The sequence below is a fragment of the Oncorhynchus masou genome, chromosome 9 (genome assembly GCF_036934945.1).
Source record: "Oncorhynchus masou masou isolate Uvic2021 chromosome 9, UVic_Omas_1.1, whole genome shotgun sequence".
Lineage (NCBI taxonomy): Eukaryota > Metazoa > Chordata > Actinopteri > Salmoniformes > Salmonidae > Oncorhynchus > Oncorhynchus masou.
Genome location: NC_088220.1, coordinates 41,706,385 through 41,728,289, shown reverse-complemented (window position 1 = coordinate 41,728,289; position 21,905 = coordinate 41,706,385). Strand labels below are relative to the sequence as shown.

At 42.2% G+C, this 21,905-nt stretch overlaps 1 protein-coding gene across 6 annotated transcripts in view; it reads left to right on the top strand.

The window, feature by feature from the left end:
- Positions 1-2,784: 2,784 nt before the first annotated feature.
- LOC135545987 (protocadherin-19-like) overlaps positions 2,785-21,905 on the top strand; it is an 84,474-nt gene continuing 65,353 nt past the window's right edge. For 2 of the 6 annotated variants that reach the window (XM_064974029.1, XM_064974028.1), the window contains exons 1-2: positions 2,785-6,037; positions 9,687-10,023. In XM_064974029.1, coding sequence (XP_064830101.1) covers positions 3,891-6,037; positions 9,687-10,023 — 2,484 coding nt within the window. In that variant the 5' untranslated portion in view covers positions 2,785-3,890. Of the gene's footprint in view, positions 6,038-9,668; positions 10,024-21,905 lie in introns of all 6 variants that reach the window. The other 4 variants (XM_064974027.1, XM_064974026.1, XM_064974031.1 and 1 more) reach the window with 3 other exon arrangements.

The window sequence follows — 21,905 nt, the reverse complement described above, 5'->3', positions numbered from 1 at the left end:
ACCTCAATCCTATAGACAATTTGTGGGCAGAACTGAAAAAGCATGTGCGAGCAAGGAGGCCTAAAAACCTGACTCAGTTACACCAGCTCTGTCAGGAGGAATGGGTCAAAATTCACCAAACTTATTGTGGGAAGATTGTGAAGGCTACCCGAAATGTTTAACCCAAGTAAAACAATTTAAAGGTAATGCTACCAAATACTAATCGACTGTATGTAAACTTCTGATCCACTGGGAATGTGATGAAAGAAATAAGCTGAAATAAATCATTTTCTCTACTATTATTCTGACATTTCACATTCTTAAAATAAAGTGGTGATCCTTACTGACCTAAGACAGGCATTTTTTACGAGGATTAAATGTCAGGAATTGTATTTGGCTAAGTTGTATGTAAACTTCCGACATCAGCCGTACACTGCAGTTGCTTACCAAGACCACATGGAATGTTCCTGAGTGGCCTAGTTACAGTTGATTTAAACAGTCTAGAAAATCTATGGCAAGATTTGAAAATGGCTGTCTGGCAATGATCAACAACCAACTTGACAGAGGCTAAATCATTTTTTTCATAATAATGTTCAAATATTGTACAATTCAGGTGTGCAAAGCGCTTACAAACTTACCCAGAAAGACTAACAGCTGCAATCGCTGCAAAAGGTGATGCAAACATGTATTGGCTCAGGGGTGTGAATACTTATGTATATTACAGTAGATATTACCGTCTTACTTTTTAAAATAAATTTGCTAACTTTTCAAAAAATAAGTTTTCACTTTGTCATTGCGAGGTAATGTGTCTAGATGGGTGAGAAACTGTTTATTTAATCCATTTTGAATTCAGGCTGTAACACAACACATTGTTGGAATAAGTCAATGGGTCTGAATACTTTCTTAATGTCGTTTTTTCTGAAAGCTTGTTTTGCTTATCAAGACTAAAAGAGAAGAGAGTAGCCTACAGTTGGCGGTTTTGTATGTAAAATAACTTAACATCAAAAATAAAATCTATCCATCAAGCACTTTCTATATCCACATAATGTTACAGATCTATAGGGATGAGTGTGTTAGTAGAGCCTCTTTTTTCACATGACATATGACTGTGAAAGGTACTGTGATTCGTACTGTATTTCACATGCAACCAATGTTTTGGCAACTTCCACAATGGAATGTACAGCCTATAATTCGAATATAACAGTTATCTCACTCTGGAATCGGATGGCTGTTTGAGGTTTGTGAATAATAAATATGAAAATAAATGTAAAATAGCCACAACTGTTAGGGTGTGTTGTATTCCAGAAATATGGTATAATAGTTTTTTGATGTTTGGCTATTTTTAATTTTCAGAACATCTCAAGTAAGATATGAGGAATACAAAACATGTCTTTTCAAGCATAACTTATGGACACATAAGGCGATGATGACAAAACAATAAACACCTGTAGGCCTAATACAAACAATAAATGAAACAAATTACCTCCAAACTGAATATAACACTGAAAAGCAAAATAACCGCATATCTCAGAGCAAGTCGGTCTGCGACAATGAGAAAATTATGCAGCAATTTAACAATGGGCAAAATGTTTGCCATAAATGTAGTTGGGTCAATGTCAATAACTGAGCCAAGCTGAAAAAGGACGCTAGGTGTCACCCTTGTGACTTTGAAACCTGTTAGCACTCGATATGGTCTGGGTTGTCTGCAACCATGTTTACTGGAGGGGAGGAGTGAGCTGAAGAGTGAGAAGGCAGCAAAACACACGAGGGACAAATATGCCTTACAACAGACATGCTTGGCCTACCCCCCCCACCACCACCACCACACATACACCACACGCACACACAATATATATATGTATATACATATACATATATATATATATTGTGTGGGCCTACCCCCCTACCCCCCACCACCACCACACATACACCACACGCACACACAATTTATATATTGTGTGTGCGCAGTCTATCGTATCCTCAAACACATTGTCATTTTAAGAATAAGACCTGGCCAATTTGTATGGACATGATGCAAACAAAAATGTGTGCTTTCTGTGCTGTTAATACAACAATCAACTACATTTCCACGGAATGACGTGGAAGTTATATTGCTGTTTGCACGCAAAGGCAGATCGAAGTAGCCTAGTCTTATCAGAGATATACTGATATGAAACATAAAAAGTGTTACTTTCAGGAGACCGAAGGACTGCAGTATCATAAACAATAATTGCAAATGATTTTAATTAGACCATGCCATGTTGCTACATCAAAGCAATCTCATTGTTTTGTTGGCCTAATTATACATTTTAGTGACCATGTAATTTTATTGACATCTAAGGAATGCAGTGTGTGTGTGTGTGTGTTTGTGTGTGTGCGTGCGTGCGTGTGGCGTGAACAGGCAGTTAACCCACTGTTCCCAGGCCGTCATTGAAAATAAGAATGTGTTCTTAACTGACTTGCCTGGTAAAATAAAAAAATACCAAAATACCAATATATGTGCGTGTCTGTGTTAGTTAATTAGAACTACGGTACTAGGCTTGGATCCTGTTCAATCGCGTTAAATACATAATAAACATCGAGTGATAAGTAAACAAATGTAGCCTATTTATATCAACACTACTTAACCCATTCCATCTACAGCTGTAGAAGTATGCAGGTAGTCGGCGGAGTTTTCGTTGCTGTAGTTTGCCCCACCCACCAGCAAATCCAAACCTCCTGTGTAACCTCTGATTGGTTGAGGGGATTGCGGGTCCTGAGACTGAGCGCTCGGCGCTGAGCTGTGCATTGAGGCAGTGTGTACTGTTGATGCGAGCGGAGCCGGGAGCGCGTATTGGAGTCAACTAGCAGCCTACTGACAACGAGTGGTGCTTTTTAGCTCATTCAGGCCGGATATTTTCATGCATTTTGCTCTGTTGCAAGCTTGAAACGAACTGCTTCTTATTGTGACGATATCCTTTTATCTCTATATAGTTTCACAATGGATTTGATATGGACCATATCTCGCCGCGGAATGTGTTCGGTGTATCCATGTGTGCGATCCAAGGAAATTAATTAGTAAAATAAGCTACAATACTTTGAGAGAGAGAGTAAAACCTCTAAATGCTTGCCTGGAAATAAAAAGGTAACTGTGGTCTTCACTAATAGCATTATAAGACTAGTTCCGTCAACAGCATCCTTGGTCTACGTTCGATAACTGGACTTTGGCTATTCAGGGCTTTTCTCAATACGGATTCATTTTTACGTTTCAATCGGATATCTGGTGTGATATAATTGCCCAGTGAAGAGGAAAAGTCATTACAACTTGAAAAAATCGTCAATATGAATGAATGGAACGCATGCGTAAAATCCAGTTTGTCTAAAATGCGCCTTGTGGTTTTGGTACCGGAATCATGACGCTGGGAAGAATTTAACTGGAAAATGTTTAGCCAATTATTTTATCTCCATTGAAAGTTATCCTTTGATATACCTGTTCATCGGATTGTTCCTCCCTTTTGATTTTTAAAATATTATTTTTTTTGCATGGTTTTTCACCCTGCATCGAAATGGTTGGGTTTATCGTGTCAATCGCTGTAGTTGTTGCTTGATATGAACTGCTCAGATTTACATGGGTAAATCAGTGTTCTGAGATCATTCAGAATGTTTTCCAAGCTCTATCCTCCCCAAAATATCACGCGTTGCAGCAGATTGGAGAATGTGGTTTTTATCAGAAGAGTACAATGAAGTAGACCATATCGATATAATCAAGTAACATTTATGTCATATACGAGCCTTTTCTTTTATCAAAACGTATTCCCTGGATAACTTTTCGATGAAATAACTGGATGATTTTTTCCCGTTATCTCTGACATGCATAGGTGTGCGTGATCATACAAGGTCCCAATTAAATATAAGGAAAATCAACAGGTACAATGTACGCCAGGGAGATGGATTTTATACAAATTATTTGGATAGTTATTTTATGCTGGACTGGGGTTGATTCTGTTATTAATTTGAAATACTCGATAAACGAAGAGCAGAAAGCTGGGTATATCATTGGAAACGTGACAAAGGACGCACAAACGCAAGGATTTGCCATTGCACCGCGAGCGCCGTACTTGCGGGTCATCTCGAATTCAGAGCCGCGATGGGTGGAACTCAGCCCGGCTGGACTTCTCCTCACACATCAGAAAATAGACCGGGACGTGGCTTGCCGACAGACGGCAAAGTGCACTGTCTCTCTGGAGGTGATGTCAAACTCTATGGAGATATGTGTCATTAAAGTTGAAATTGTGGATTTGAACGATAATGCGCCCAGATTCCCCACAAACCACATTGACATTGAAATCTCAGAGAACGCCTCCCCTGGTACCAGGTTCCCCCTAGAGGGGGCAAGCGATCCGGACTCGGGGATCTTCGGTGTGCAATCATATTCGATCACCCCGAATGAGCTCTTCGGGCTGGAGATTAAGACTAGGGGGGACGGGTCCAAGATTGCCGAGCTCGTAGTTCAAAAATCTTTAGATCGGGAGACTCAGTCTCACTATTCATACGAAATCAGTGCAGAAGACGGTGGAGACCCCCCAAAGATTGGCGCAGTCCAGCTCAATGTTAAAGTAATAGATTCAAATGATAATAATCCCGTTTTTGACCAGCCTGTGTATACAGTGAACGTGATGGAGAATTCTCCTATTAATACACTTGTAATTGACTTGAATGCAACGGACCCTGACGAGGGAACTAATGGTGAGGTTGTGTACTCGTTTAACAGTTACGTCACCGAGAAAACGAGAGACGTATTTAAAATTGACCCTAGAACCGGTATTATCACTGTAAATGGCCCTTTGGATTATGAAGTAACCCATATTTACGAGATTGATGTCCAAGCCAAAGATTTAGGTCCCAATTCTATTCCGGCTCATTGTAAAGTCACTGTCAATGTGATGGATGCGAACGATAACCCACCTGTCATTAGTTTATTGTCGGTGAACACGGAGCTGATTGAAGTTAGTGAGAACGCGCCTCGTGGATACGTTATTGCATTAGTGAGGGTCTCAGACAAAGACGCGGGCGCGAATGGTAAGGTGCAGTGTAGACTACAAGGCAACGTTCCTTTCAGGCTCCAGGAATACGAGAGCTTCTCAACAATCCTTGTTGATGGCAGGCTAGACAGAGAGCAGAGGGACACGTACAATCTAACTATCCAAGCAGAGGACAGTGGTACCCCCCCTTTACGCGCCACTAAATCGTTTGTAGTGAAAGTCACAGATGAAAATGATAACCCTCCCCACTTTCTAAAACCACATTACCAAGAGATGGTCCTAGAAAACAACCTTCCTGGATCATGTTTGCTGGCTGTGTCAGCTGTAGATCCTGATTTGGGCATGAATGGCACAGTTTCATACACCATCGTTCCCAGTGAGATTAAACACATGGACGTAAATACATATGTCAGCATAAATCCTTCAGGGCGTATTTATTCCATGAGATCATTCGACCACGAGTACACTAGGACATTTGACTTCAAAGTTTTGGCCAGGGACCAGGGGAATCCGTCCTTGTCCAGTAACGCGACGGTACGCATTGTCGTTTTGGATGTGAATGACAATACACCCGTTATGACCACTCCATCCCTGGTAAATGGCACCGCGGAGGTATCCATTCCAAGAAATGCAGGAGTGGGTTACCTGGTGACCCAAGTCAAGGCCGACGACTATGACGAGGGGGAGAATGGAAGGCTGACCTATACCATCTCGGAGGGGGACAGGCTTTTCTTTGAGATAGACCAAGTGAATGGAGAGGTGCGGTCCACCAAGATGTTCGGAGAGCAGGTCAAGTCGACCTACGAGATCACAGTGGTGGCACGCGACCACGGGAAACCGTCGTTGTCGGCCTCGGCATACATTGTAGTCTACCTCTCACCGGACCTGAACGCTCAGGAATCTATTGGACCCGTAAACCTGTCGTTGATCTTCATCATTGCCCTGGGCTCTATTGCTGCTATCCTGTTTGTCACTATGATTTTTGTGGCAGTAAAGTGCAAAAGGGATAACAAGGAGATCCGAACGTACAACTGCAGGTACTGAAAACAGCCCCTTCATATCCATCTCATTAGTTTGGTGTTTCAGTCGGTCATGGTTATAGGCCTGTTGTTTTATTTTATTCCCCATATAGACCTACATGTACGCATTTTGGTACCCATTCAGTGGTGCGCATAATTGTTGTGCGCGTGTGTGTGTGAGAGAGAGAGTGAGTGAGTTCAGGCTGGTACTGAGTGCACGTAGCTGTATATCTAGTGCATGTCCAAGGGCCCGAATGTTAGGCGCTATTAAGGAATGCAGGTGCTCCGAATTGGTAAGCAAAAATGGCTTATGGACTCCTTGACCAAGTGTCCTTGGCTTACTCCTTTTTTTTGCAAATCCTCACCATTACCTAGGACTAATAATCTTGGCTAGATTCGGACAATTACCTGAATTTTACAGCTAATTGAATTTATGGCGCATGATATTCCCAAGGGTTCAAATGGATGTTCTAAAGGAGACAGCATACCCTACCATTATGTGAGAACGATGACATAATAATTATCATTATCAATATTACTGTTACTAATCACAATGATAAACTCAATAATGATAGCCTAATAATAATAATACAATTAATGCTAGAGGGATCTACTACTAAAACTAATGTCATCCACCTTTGAACCCACTATGCCTCTGAAGGAGACATACATTATTATGCAGCACATTATTATCTTGATCATCATAATAAACATAGGATTTTCTTCTGTAAAGCATCAGCTCCCACTTTGATTTCCTAGTGATACATTACCACTTAAAATGTCCAAATTGCATTTGTGGATTTAACCTGAAGCTATTATCATATTTCATATTTTACTCTGAACAGCATTTTAGTTGTGCTGCTACATCAGGCCGTTTCAAACGTGTGGCAATTGGCTGACCTTGTATGGTTCTTCCATAAAGTAAGGCAAATGCACATCTCTCAGTCAGCTCTCGCGGATAAAGGACTATTGACAAAAATGTTGGGTTGAGATCCATTAAACACACTGTGAAGCAGGGGTTCCCAACTCAGGGGGCATGCCCCCCAAACGTGGCGCCAACGTTTCATGGGATGCTCGGGACCTTCCTTGACCTTCCTTGATCTAAAACTATGCATAAATCTGCAATGCTTTAGGCTAGAAACAAGCTGTAAAATGCCAGAGGAAGATGGGACTCTGATGCACATGGGAGTATTGGTTTGTCTCTATGACAATCAGAAGCTGAGCTATGACCTTCTAAAGTCCAGGAGTCAAAGAAATTGGACTATGCTTGGGAAGTCATTTTATACAATGACTCTGTCACTATCAATTGATCAAATCACTTTCTGTCAAAGAGAATACATACAATTAAGTTGAGGGTTCATAAAAATTATAAAACACATCTGTTAATAAAATAATATTTGGGGAAATCGGGTCTATACTTTATTTTCCTTATTTGTTATTATTATAATCATTAAATAACCTTCCTAAAAGATGTCACGGGTCATGTTAAACTATGTAGAATTGCAGGAAATGAGTTTCAAAACAACATTTTCCTAGGTTCCTCAAATTAAACCAAATTAGTGTTGTATTTATTTGTATCTATCTCAATTAACAATAATTATTGAGGAGACCCTTGGGGAAAAAAAGGTTGGGAACCCCTGCTGTGAAGCATAGCCTACAAGAATGGACATTGTGTTGTACTTTCTTTTCCTTTATTCACCTAGAAATACTTAAGGTGTGCAGACAACTTTATTTTTCAAAAAAAAAGTGTGGACTTTCTCAGGCACACATGATCATGGATTATGGTTCATATTGGTCACTGTTGATTTAAAATCTAAAGCACTCATGGATTTGCATCATGTTTTCCCAATCCTTATTCTTCAGAGATGTAGATTTGATAAGGGGTTCACATAGTAGGAGATCACTTTTACATTCAATATTCTATGTACGGTATGGATAGCACCCCTAGGGCCTCACTTGTTATGTCACATAGCTTCGAGTTTCAAAGTCACCTTGTTGTCAACACAAACAGCACACAGACAGTAATGAATGACATTGGAATAAAAACATCTGTTTGTTTTCTGAAAAAACAATGCTCTTAGAGAGTGAAGCAAAGGACTCTGGACATAAGTCATTTTATTAAGCCAACTTTAAGGGGATTTAGTGCGTTTATATGTTGTTGTTTTTTTTCAAAGATGTCTGTCATTGCCACATTGAAAAACATAGCCTACTGCATTTCCCAGCACGCTCTTTCATTTGGATGTGACCCACAATGCTCTATTTCTGTAAGAAAAATACACAACCAACCAATCAAACAAAAAACTAAGCTAAATAAAATAATATCTGCCCAACACTACCTAACCTTCACCTTAAAAAATCCTGTTTTGTGGCATAAAAATCCTCTTCCTGCTGGGTACTTTAATCTATATTGCTGTGCAGTGCTCCTGAGTAGCTAGCTCCCACCTCAAACCTATGCAGTACTTATCTGCAATTTATTACTAATTTTCTTTGAGTCGGCAGGATTTCTCCTGTCCATTTTTTGATTTTGGGCACAGGAGTACTAGAGATAACAATGCCAGAACGATGCACTCTCTTTTTTGATCCTCACAGTCTCTTCTCTCCCCTACTCAGACGAGAGGGCAGACACGTGCGCGAGAGAGAGAAATGACAGTTTTGAAATGACCCGAAAAAGATAGAGTCCAAGGCTGCTATTGACATTTTAATTTCCAGAATGAAGGCAGGGAGGAACAGACCCGGAAAGCATCTTAAGTGAAAGGGAGAACCCATCCAGTAAATACTAAGGACGGGGGAGTCCGACATGTGCATATGCAACCAGGGCCTCAAGTTTTATTAGATGCACGGTAGAAACAAGAGTAAACAACACAATCTATCCAACCGGGGCTAAAAATAGATTGTTGGAGAGTGGGAGTCCATGCAAATGTTTGACATGTTAAAAACTCAGAGGAATCGGCTCGGGTTAGGAGGGATTCAAGGGATTCTGCTTAAAATAAAACTTTCCCTCATAAGAATTTGCAAGCCTGGATGGAGAATGGAAATTGTCTTCTTCCAGCCTGAGCATCAGCAGCATCCTTTCAATAAATTAGCATCCTTTCAATCATTTAGGCTGATTAGAATCAAAATGCTCTGCTCCAGTCAGGGAACAGCCACAGACACTAGTTTCTAAATGAATTTGATTTTACAGTTTTCCTGCACTCCATATTGCCAGTGGGCCTCGCTTGGTAATGAAAGAAAAAAGGGAATTAACGTTAGCAGTGGGGCTGTGCCTTAAATATGATTGAAAATTTGGTTGGTGCTCTTCAGTATTGTCTGTTGTCTTGTTGTTGCTGTGTGTGCGTACGTGTGCTTTTGTGGTTTGGCATGTTTGCATTGTGTGTGCTTGTTGTTTGTGAGACATGTCAACTGTGCCGAGCATGCAAACGCAAACAAATGAGGGATGATGGCTCCATTGGTGGCATGGGGAAGGCGGTCAGGCTTGGGGTGACTTGAGCATGGCTCCTCTCTCTCTACCCTGAATGCCCACCAATGAGATGGCCACCACCATGGGAACTTTCGGTCAGCACCCTGGCATGGCCGGGCGGGGCGCCTCTGACTGAATGGCGTTTGCCTGTGGGCAGATACAACAGAGCACTGCTTTATTGAGTCTGTTCAGTTTCTTCTACTTGCGCAGGGTGGCGGAGTACTCATATGGCAGCCAGAAGAAGTCGAGCAAGAAGAAGAAGCTGAGCAAGAACGACATCCGCCTCGTGCCGCGCGACGTGGAGGAGACGGACAAGATGAACGTGGTGAGTTGCTCATCTCTCACCTCCTCCCTCAACTACTTCGACTACCACCAGCAGAGCCTGCCGCTGGGCTGCAGGCGCTCCGAGAGCACCTTCATCAACGTGGACAACCAGAACTCACGCAATGCTGCACCCAACCACGGCAGTTATCAGCAGCACTCCTTCGCCAGCGGGCAGGGCCCCCAGCAGCCTGACCTCATCATCAACGGCATGCCGCTGCCTGAGGTGAGACCACGCTTAGTTCGCTCTGATCTGTCCCTGCGGCTTGTTGCTGCTGTGCCAATCTGTGCCAATCTGTGCCAATGCCCTTGGGAAGAGGGGGGGACAGAGGGTGGATGTCCAGGGTTGGGTGTATGGGACAGGGGAGAGTGATGGTTAAGACATGTCCGGTCAACTCTTACATAGTCTCACTAGTCATTGTCATGACTGCGCTGTGCTTCAGCTTCCAGTGGGAGTATAGTCATTTTGGGGTATAAAATAGTAGTTGTAGGGAGTACAGTCGCTGTGGGTTCACCTGGTGTATGTGAATGAATTGTCACGTTGACCAGGTATGTTCTCTCAACAGAAACGTACCAGATCATACTTCTATACCCTCAGTGTAACAGTACATTTCCTACTCGTTTGAAATAGAATCTGATCCGCCATGTGTGGTCTTGTGTGTTAGTAGCTGCATTTGAGAGAAATACATCAAAGGCATGTCAGAGGTTTACCCAGGTACAGGGATTGACCTGTGGATGAGAGCAAGCCGTGCCAAGCGCGAATTTGGAGGCCTGACAAAATGGATTATTTGGCTTCCACCTACCTGCCTTGTTTTTTTGTGAGCTGAGCTATTGCAAAAGAACAGGAGTTTGAACACCTGCCAGACGCATTGACCCGGCTAATCAGCTCCACCACATGTGGTAGAAGAAAGAATAATCATTGCTTAAATGCTCCATGTGCAAACAGTGCGAACGGCCCAATAGGCTTCAGTGTTAGTCATGCAGTCAAGGCCAAGACTGCAGCTTTGCACCCCACGCAGCCAGCTATTATAGAGCTATAGTCAACTCACCATGCATAGGGTTCATTGTATTGACGTAGCGATGTATGGCTGAAGACAGCAAAGGCCTCGCTCGAGTGGGCTATTTAAGCTGACAAGAGTGTACACCGACTAGCTGGTCTCTAGAGTATAGATTTTTGCCTCTATGCCATAGTCTATTGGATTCCTTGGACATCCTCTCTAGCTTGACCTACTTCTATGGCCCTCAGTGGGGTAGGGGGTTCTCACAATCCTGTTCAGTCCCAAATAAAGCAACCCCAGCCATCACATATTTGATGACTCCAATCCTCGTTTGACATTCAGTGAGAAGAAGGGTGGAAAAGCCTCAAATCAAAACCAGAAACATAAGAACAGTTATTGAGCCTTTGATTGGCTGATCCACTGAGGATCTGAGCTCCTATCGGATCCCGCGGGGTCGATGAGGCCCCACTTACAGCCACGCTGATTTACTGCAGACTGTCTGGGACGGATGGAGCCAGATAGAGGGTGAGTGAGAGGGAGAGGAAGAGGGAGAGAAAGAGATGTCCTGTAAATTCAAGCGCTGGTAGGGGGGAACAAGTGCATGCCACCATGCCGTGCCCAGGCCTTTATGTACCCGCAGGTAGCATTCAGGTCACAGACCTCTCCATGAGCAAAACACAGGAAAAAACTTCAGTCCGGCAGGCACAAAGAAATGACTGTGTGGTTGTAAAATCCAGGTGGAGTAGCTTGTCTTGAAGGCTTAAAGCATCCAATAAAAAAAGCAAATTATCTGGGGGATTAGAGAGGCCTTTATTTGTTTCTGTTAATGAAAAAGAGAAGAGAGGGAGACAAATATGGTCTGAGGTTCTGATATGCAAAGCTTGGAGGTGTCTGATAGGGATGAGTTAGGGGGTGGAGGAAAGGAGGGAGGGAGAGAGAGTGTTTTAATGCCAGGTGTCTGGGCTCCACCACATTTTTACATTTTTTTTCCCCGTTTGTGATTGGCTTGATAAAGGCAGAGGGTCTGCTTAACATGCAAGCTCTGTCGCAGCTCCGCGTTCCACATGACGTTGACAAACATCCCTTTGACCGCGACCCTGTGCATATTTCCTGTGGACAGACGGAGAAAGGAGATGCTGATTGTTAGTCAATGGGAGAGCGGGAAAGAGGAAAAGAGGAAAAAGGATAGATGAGCTGGGTGAAGAGAGAGAGAGAGAGGCGGGAGGGAGTATGTTCATGTGCCTGTGTGTGTTTGCATTCTCCCCCTCAAGCAGGCTGCAGCTAAAGCCAAATATTTATTCTCCATTCTGACATTTAGAAGACAGTAGCTAAATATTCACACATTGCTGTTAAATTACAAAATGTGTTGTCAAGTGCAATTGCATAGCTATTAATGTAGACCGCAAACAAACAGTGCATCTGTGAAATGACCAATAATAGCTCTGTCACGGTGAGCAAACCCACTTGACTCCACAAGTCCACATTTTCACGAGGTCTAGCTAGGACACAGGGGCACTTTTGTGATTAGTGAGGTTCATGCTTTATCCTCAAAAACGTTTGTCTTCACCCTGGCCTGAGGGCGCTCCTGTAATCATCTGTGAGTCAACCACCGTTTTACAGTTTTACACTAGGGCATCATATTTCTTTATTTCCAACTTATTGTATGAACTCTAAGCTGAGCCACATGGAATAATGGCATTAGGATTTGAATAAGAGAAAAAAACGAATAATCGAAAACAGGAGAGTGAAAGATTTCATATGTAATAATGATTCGTTAATGTTATAGGATTTGTGTTATTGGTGTACAGGTATATGGGTCTCATCAGCACCCAGTACATGTATTAGGTCGTTTTGTATTTTTCCACCTTTATTTAACCAGGTAGGCCAGTTAAGAACAAGTTCTCACAACTGCCACATGGCCAAGATAAAGCAAAGCAGTACGACAAAAACAATGACACAGAGTTACACATGGGATAAACAAACGTACAGTCAATACCACAATAGAAAAATCTGTATACAGTGTGTGAAAATGAAGTAACGAGGTAAGGCAATAAATAGGCCAGTAAGGCAATAAATAGGCCAATAGTGTTGAAGTAATTACAATTTAGCAATTTACACTGGAGTGATATATGTGCAGATGAAGATGTGCAAGTAGAAATACTGGTGTGCAAAAGAGCAGAAAAACAAAAACAAATATGGGGATGAGGTAGGTAGTTGATTAGATGGGCTATGTACAGCTGCAGTGATTGGTAAGCTGCTTTGACAGCTGACACTGAAAGTTAGTGAGGGAGACATTAGTCTCCAACTTCAGTGATTTTTGCAACTCATTCCAGTCATTGGCAGCAGAGAACTGGAAGGAAAGGCATCCAAATGAGGTGTTGGCTTTGGGGGTGACCAGTGAAATATACCTACTGGAGCACGTGCTAATTGTGGGTATTGCTATGGTGACCAGTGAGCTGAGATAAGTCGGAGCTATACCTAGCAAAGACTGATAGATGACCTGGAGCCAGTGGGTTTGGCGACGAATATATAGCGAGGACCAGCCAACGAGAGAATACAGGTCGCAGTGGTGGGTAGTATATGGGGATTTGGTGACAAAACAGATGGCACTGTGATAGACTGCATACAATTTGCTGAGTAGAGTGTTGGAGGCTAATTTGTAAATGACATCGCCGAAGTCAAGGATTGGTAGGATAGTCAGTTTTACGAGGGTAAATTTGGCAGCATGAGTGAAGGAGGATTTGGATTGGAGATGCTTAATGTGAGTCTGGAAGGAGAGTTTACAGTCTAGCCAGACACCTAGGTATTTATTGTTGTCCACATATTCTAATTCAGAACTGTCCAGAGTGGTGATGCTGGGCAGGTAGCGATCGGTTGAAGAGCATGTATTTAAGAGCAGTTGGAGGCCACGGATGGAGTGTTGTATGATGTTGAAGCTCGTTTGGAGGTTCGTTAACACAGTGTCCAAAGAACGGCATCAGATGAATAGAGAATGGTGTTGTCTGCGTAGAGGTGGATCAAAGAATCACCCTCAGCAAGAGCGACATCTTTGATATATACAGAGAAAAGAGTCAGCCAGAGAATTGAACCCTGTGGCATCCCCATAGAGACTGCCAGAGGTCCAGACAACAGGCCCTCCGATTTGACACACTGAACTCTATCTGTGAAGTAGTTAGTGAACCAGGTCATTAGAGAAACCAAGGCTTGTTGACATTGGTTGTATTATCCTACTTCAGAGAGATTTTTAATAGTGCTTTACTTCAAGCTAGGTGTACTAAGAAACTACATGGTAAAATGGTAGTTAAACAGAAATAACCTATGTATTACCAGCTGAGAGATGTTTGGTTGACCTGCCTGTGGTTGTGGTTGCAGATTAAAAGACTACAGGTCGCTGGTTTAATTTCTTCTTCTTCCATGGCTTAATTGTAGCAGATCAGTTGGTGGGGGAGACAATTAGACAGTAAAGGAATGGCCTTTGGCTATAACGTGTTTTTGAATGGGTAATGTGTACTACTGTGGCTTTATTATATCTCCACCTGTGATTCCAGATAATGAATATGGCAGGGAAAAAATAACTTATCTCTGGTATTGATTCAGTTTACGCTCATCCTTATGCGGGAAACAGATTGCATATTTTTTATTATTGAGTTTCATTATGGTGTTCAATGAAATAGAAAAAAGGGAGGCAGTCTTTGTGCTCCCTGGTGTTAAAGTGTGAGACTTTCTGTGGAGAAACTGTAAGCAGATATTTTTTGCCAAGTTTAGGTCAATGCTAATTGAGGTAAAATCACATCCAGATGCTCCCATACTGTTACCTGAAACATGGCTACATAACTAGCTATTGTAAGCATATGGCACATGTCGTACAGTTCAATTTCGGGCTTACTGCAATGTGACGAGTTTAGGCACTTGGAGCATTTGGCAAAACCAAAGGCATTTCTGTTACTGTGTCTTGAATTTGTTCCTCTCACAGTCAACAGCAGAACTCCATGCTGTAAACAAAACCAAGGTTGCTAGCTACAGCAATTTGTTAATCACTAACTGTTTTCTAAGATAGCTTGAAATAGCCTACATTTTGATATTGCTGCAAGAGAGGCGATGGGGAGCGGTACTGGGTTCCATATTCTACGTGCCTGCACATCATCCCACCCCCCATGCAATCACTTCACATCAGGACAATATGCACAGAACACATTCCAACATGCCACATTGAGGATGCAAAGTAGATGTCGTGCTGTCAACACATACTACACATCTGCTGTGCCTGAAAATCACTTTCCACCCCCCCCCCCATCCGTGCCTATACAGTGCATTACTTTTGACCAGAGGCCTATGTGCCCTGGTCAGAAGTGGTGAACTTTAAAGGAATTGGGGTGTCATTTGAGACACAGACAAAGACTGCAGCTCTGCCATAAAAAAATATAATTACATTACCGATGAAAACCATATAGGAATCAAGGAAAAAAACTCAATTCCAAGCACATTGTCGTGTCTCTGGTCATTCAGGCTTGGATGCTGGATCAAATGCTACTTAATCAGTGTGCTAATTTCAGTTAGCAGTCTTGATCATAATCTTGAGCTATTGCTAATCAGATTGTGCCTGACCTATTGCCTTTTACTAGAGTGTTGGGTCTGGTTTGACTGGCACAACACAAACTCAAGCCGCTCTACGTTTAGTCTTTGATCTTCTGATGTTTCCATTGTAATTGGACGATCCAAGCCCCCTGTTTCCCTCCTTCCATCTCACTTAGCTTTTTCTGAGAAAAATGTCTGTCTTCTCTAATCTGGTTGCCTTCCTCTTTAAGCCACTGACTAATACATGTGACAACACATATGGCGGGATAATATGTTGCGAACTACAGAATTGTACATTTTCTATGACTCCCATCGAGGCAACAGACTAGGGCTTTTGTATTTCTCTAAATTTCATCAGGCTAATCCAATTAATCATCCCTAAATCCATACGATAAAGTAAAGGTCAAAGCATGCTGTCTCGTTGAGGGGCTTTATGCTGAGAAGAAATCTCAGTCAGGCTCCAGGAAAAAGCTCTGATGAGGGAGTACCATTTAAACAATTTCAAAAGGGGATTTTCGAAGCTCAGGAAGAAGAAAAGAGAATAATCAGGTGGTGAAAAAGCGAAACAAAGATTTTACAGAGCGGCAACTGGCGCATTCTTGGCTGCTTGAACTTGAAATGTTGAAATGCTAGTGTGTTTTATCTGTTGAAGGAGTTGGGGGCGAACCTTTGCGTGCTTTAATGTCTCCTCTTCAGAGGGATACGAGAGAGTGAAGCATCTTATCCGAAGCCCCTGATTGAGTAACTGGCAGATGAGTGCAGGAATTATAGCGAGAAAGCCATGGATTTGGGAACGCTCTTGCAAAACCATCAGTCAGTCTGACAGTCAGTCAGCGAAACAAACAAATATTTCAACATTCATGCACAGTCATGTACAGTATGGACACACCTACTCATTCAATGGGTTTTTCTTTATTTTCACTATTTTCTACATTGTAGAATAATAGTGAAGACATCAAAACTTTGACGTAACTAAAAACATGTTAAACAACTCAAAATATATTTGAGATTTTATATTCTTCAAAGTAGCCACCCTTTGCCATGGTGACAGCTTAGCACGCACTTGGTATTCTCTCAACCAGTTTCTGGAATGCTGGAATGCTGTTTGAATGCTTTTCGAACAGTCTTGAAGGAGTTCCCACATATGCTGAGCAGTTGTTGGCTGTTTTTCCTTCACTCTGCGACACAACTTATCCCAAACCATCTCAATTGGGTTGAGGTCGGGCGATTGTGGAGGCCAGGTCATCTGATGCAGCACTCAATCACTTTCCTTCTTGGTCGAATAGACCTTACACAGCATGGAGGTGTGTTTTGGGTCATTGTCTTGTTGAAAAACAAATTATAGTCCCTTTAAGCACGAAACAGATGGGATGGCGTATCCCTGCAGAATGCTGTGGTAGCCATGCTGGGTAAGTGTGCCTTGAATTTTAAATAAATCACAGTGTCACCAGCAAAGCACCATCACACCTCCTCCTCCATTCTTCACGGTGGGTAACACACATGCAGAGATCATCCGTTCACCTACTCTGCATCTCAAAAAGAAATGGAGGTTGGAACCAAAAATCTGAAATTTGGACTCATCAGACCAAAGGACAGATTTCCACCAGTCTAATGTCGATCGCTCATGTTTCTTGGCCCAAGTAAGTCTCTTCTTCTTATTGGTGTCCTTTAGTAGTGGTTTCTTTGCAGAAATTTGACCTTGAAGGTCTGATTCAAGCAGTCTCCTCTGAACAGTTGATGTTGAGATGCAGTTAACTCTAATGAATTTATCCTCTCCGACAGAGGTACCTCTGGGTCTTCTTTTCCTGTGGTGGTCCTCATGAGAGCCAGTTTCATCACACGCTTGATGGTTTTTGCTACTGCACGTAAATAAACGTTCCTGATTGACCTGTCTTCGGATTACATCTTCAAACTAAGAGAAACCATAGCATCCGACAGGAGACACATCCATCCATAACGTATATGGATAAGATAGTCTAGCTAGTTAAATTTTCAGATATTACACGCTTCTAATTTTGACAGATAATGGTTTCATTTCAAGTTAAAGTGTACTGTTAGCTAGCTAAAGTTAGATGGCTGGCTCGCTAGCTAACGTTACATGTATGATCTTATTTTTCGCATCTCAGAGACATTTGCTTGACTATTTATAGCCTAATGTTAGCTAGCTAACATTAAACAATGTGGAAAATAAAGTAAAAATAAAGAAAATCTTTTGAATGAGTAGGTGTGTCCAAACTTTTGAGTGGTACTGTATATATGTGTCAACCAATAGCAACATCGGGCCATTTCATTTTCGGTGACTGAAATTATGCTCTGATGAACACTGAAATGGGTTGCACTTGAGCCTTTATGGATGAGTAACATTAACCCATGGGATGCTTTAATTCCCAGGGATAGGCCTACCCTGTTCCTACTACATAGTCTAGCCAAGTTGACCTGTACTGGACTGGCCTGGTTACGCATCCACCATAATTCCTGGCAACTTGCTGCAAATAACAATGTGAAACATCCATGCCAGCACAGTACGGTTCAGGTCAACATGATTGACAAGCTAATGCCAGTTCAGTGTATATATATATATAGCCTTGCCCCTGAAACACTATTCCTTGCTTCGTATGTAGAGGATGTACAATAAATATGTCACATTAGCAGCCAATGGTAGCCTCCTCAAGCCCCAGGCTGCTGCCCTCTTCTCAGGATTGGGGGGTGCAGGCAACAGCTGAGGTGTCAAAACATACAGTACATGAGTGAGAGGGCCTGTCATATGCATGTCACTGAAGCCCGCCTGTAACCACATGTGATGGCTGAGCAGCCCCTCTGTCGTGTGCATCAAGGCCAGGGAAACTGTGGACACGGAAAAAGGCTGGAATTATGATGAGAGGAGGGATGAAAGAAGAGAGAGAGAGCAACACAGTCTCCAAAGAGGGAGGGAGAGAGAGAAAGAGATAGAACCTCAGCTTTATCTGTAAGTCTATTTATAGGACCCCGAACGATTTTCCATAACCTGTATTAGTCTGACTCCAAAACACTCTTTCTCTTCTTCCCTCTGAAATGTAATTCTATTGTGAAGTACAGATAGAGTTATTATACTGAAAGCCCCATCTTTTGTTCAAAATATAACCCAAATGAAACTATAGAGCAGGAGGGAAAGAAAATGGCTCCGTTTTAGTGTTGGTTCAGCATGCACTACGTCTGCTAAAGAAAATATCCATATCAAGCACCTCCATGAAGTTGTGCATTGTACATGAAAATACTGTAGTCATTCACCAACATGTTTATTTTTGCACATGTACAATTTGCCTGGCAGCAATGGCAGTCCAAACTGTAAACCTTAGATGGTAGACGGTACGAAGAGGTAAGCACTAATGTGCTTTGAGCAGTTTCCAACGTTAAAAATAGAACGTTGAAAAGAAAGCACATTAATTCTCTTAGTGGGTTATAGTCCCAGTAATTTAATTATGCTACACAATCTTGTGGTGTTCTTGCAATATGATGCTAATAAATAAATACTATCATCATATAAATCTGTACCCAACCCCCCCCCCACCCTTGTAAAACAAAATAATATGCACTAATATAATGATACATCCTACCACACATCCCAAAATGCAATTCACCTATTGAATCACTTTTCAATGCATCATCCAGCAGTCGTGACCCACAGAACAAAAACAACAACCTCAGTTATAAACCCAAAGCAATGTGAAATATATTACACTTCTCAATTAAAGCTGAACTTATACTTACTGTGATCCAACCCGTGATCCATTGCTGACAACAAAACACATTTTGTGCTCAAACAAAATTAGTTTCACAATGGAATCAGAGCATTACGAGCCGTACATTAGCAACATAAACCAGCCAAGCTTTTTCATAGATCCCAGAAAGGCAATAAGGAGATAATGACCTTGGGTCTGGACTGAAGGTTGTAGAGGGGTAAATGAGAGAAGGCGAGACCGAAACCACCACAAATAAATGGAGTGTGTGAAATGGACAGAGAGAGAGGGAGAAAGGGCGAGAGAAGGGTGAGGTTTATCCCCGGGGAAGGGGGGACATCATTATGCACCTTGTTAAGCCCTTCCAGAGATGCCGAGCCTCGGACGTAATTACCCATTTAAAGGACATTCCTCCAACCACTGTTTAATTTTTTTTTTTAATTAAAGCCTGTGACACAAATATGCCACACTCGGTTTGTGTCCACCCTGCAATCCAACGTACTATACTGGATAGGCCTAGACCTCCAGCATTTGTGCTTTACATATACCTTGGAGCATGTTTAGTCAGGGATCTGTGCTACCACTAACTGTCAGTAATGTTAGCAGTTTTAAGGTACATTGATTTAGCAGATCCAACTCTATCATTTTCACTCTATTCTACTGTCTGTTATGGAACAATACATTTAAGCATATGTATTCTGCATTCTGCATATGTAGGCATACTGCATCCAATGTTGGGAATATTGGCAGTTTGAGGTACATTGATGTTGAAGGTCATTGAGGTACTATGTCAATAGTGGGCAATCAAAGATATACAGCCCACTATGTCTTGCATGAAACCGGGCAAGGTATTCCAACACAGTTTGCCACGGTTAGAAAAAAAAGATGATTTGCACAAATCCATATGCATTAAATATCTTAAATAATATAGACATGTTTATCTTCCTACAAGCATCGTTGTATCTTTTAAAACCTTTTACGGCAGTAGGCTAAATCAGGGTCACACAGAGTGTGTCTTGGTAATCTAAAACAAATCTACTTTGAAACAAAAGTATATACCTCATACACATGGTTATGGCCTTGGAAGAAAGAAGACACCTGTAACATGTCATAGAGCTGAAATGTATTCAGTTTTGAGTTCCCAATATTACAGTTTATATACATCACAAAAGACTGAAATATATCAAAACCTTTATATGAAATATTAATAACCTTCCACCCATGAGGCCACTGTGTCATTTGCCTGCAGGAAAGGGCTACTCTCATCTTAATCTTGGGTGAGATTTTAAGTGTCGCATCTCTGCGGATGCCTGTCGGTATGAGAGAAGTCCAATAAACAGCAGGCTTCACATCTCCTCTAATTTTGAAGACAAGCCTTTGGAAACCATCCCTGAGGGTTGCAAGAAACGTAACACACTTTTTTCATATCATACACAATTTATATGTGAGTTTTCTTACTGCCTTTGGTGGGAAACGATTCAAAGGAAGGTGGCTGCGGAAGAACACCTAATAAAATACCACTGGTCTCAGGGAAGATGTGTTTGGTGTCTAACGCTGCAGGAGAGAGGGAGGAAAAAATAACTTCATTAAATTATTTTTGCCTCTCTTAGCCTCTTCTCTCATTAACACAGATTTGGCTGCCAGCTTCCTTTTTTACGCCTGCAGTTCAATTAATGGGATAGGAAAGGTCGGCCTACATTCTTCGACACAAGCTAAACCACTTGTTAATGCCATGGGTTAGGGAGGAAAGGCTATTGACTCTCACATAGTAGCTTACACTCAGTTGAAATCAAGGTATGTGGACACCTGCTCGTTGATCTCATTCCAAAATCATGGGCATTAATATGGAGTTGGTCCCCCATTTGCTGCTATAATAGCCTCCATTCTTTTGGGTAGGCTTTCCACTAGATGTGGGAACATAATTCCAGGGACTTGCTTCCATTCAGCCACAAGAGCATTAGTGAGGTCGGGCACTGATGTTGGGCAATTAGGCCTGGATCACAGTCAGTGTTCCAATTCATCCCAAAGGTATTTGATTGGGATGAGGTCAGGGATCTGTGCAGGCCAGTCAAGTTCTTCCACACCGATCTTGACAAACCATTTCTGTATGGACCTCGCTTTGTGCACGGGGCATTGTCATGTTGAAACAGGAAAGGGCCTTTCCCAAACTGTTGCCATAAATTTGGAAGCACAGAATCATCTAGAATGTCATTGTATTCTGTAGCATTAAGATTTCCCTTCACTGGAACCAAGGGGCCTTGCCCGAACCATGAAAAACAGCCCCAGACAATTATTCCTCCTCCACCAAACTTTATAGTTGGCAATATGCATTAGGGCAAGTAAGTAGCGTTCTCCTACCATCTGCCAAACCCTGATTTGTCCGTCGGACTGCTAGATGATGAAGCGTGATTCATCACTCCAGAAAATATGTTTCCACTGCTCTATAGTTCAATGTTGGTGAGCTTTACACCACTCCAGCCAACGCTTTACACGCTACGTGCTTCAGCACTCAGCATTCCCCTTCTGTGTGCTTGTGTGGCTTACCACTTTGCAGCTTAACCGTTGTTGCTCCGAGACGTTTCCACGTATCAAAAACAGCACTTAACGTTGACCCGGGGCAGCTCAAGCAGGGCAGAAATTTGACGAACTGACTTGTTGGTGGCATCCTATGACGGTGCCACGTTGAATGTCACTGAGCTCATCAGTAAGGCCATTCTACTGCCAGTGTTTGTCTATGGATATTGCATGTTTGTGTGCTTGATTAAACAGTGCATTCAGAAAGCATTCAGACCCCTTGACTTTTTCCACATTTTGTTACA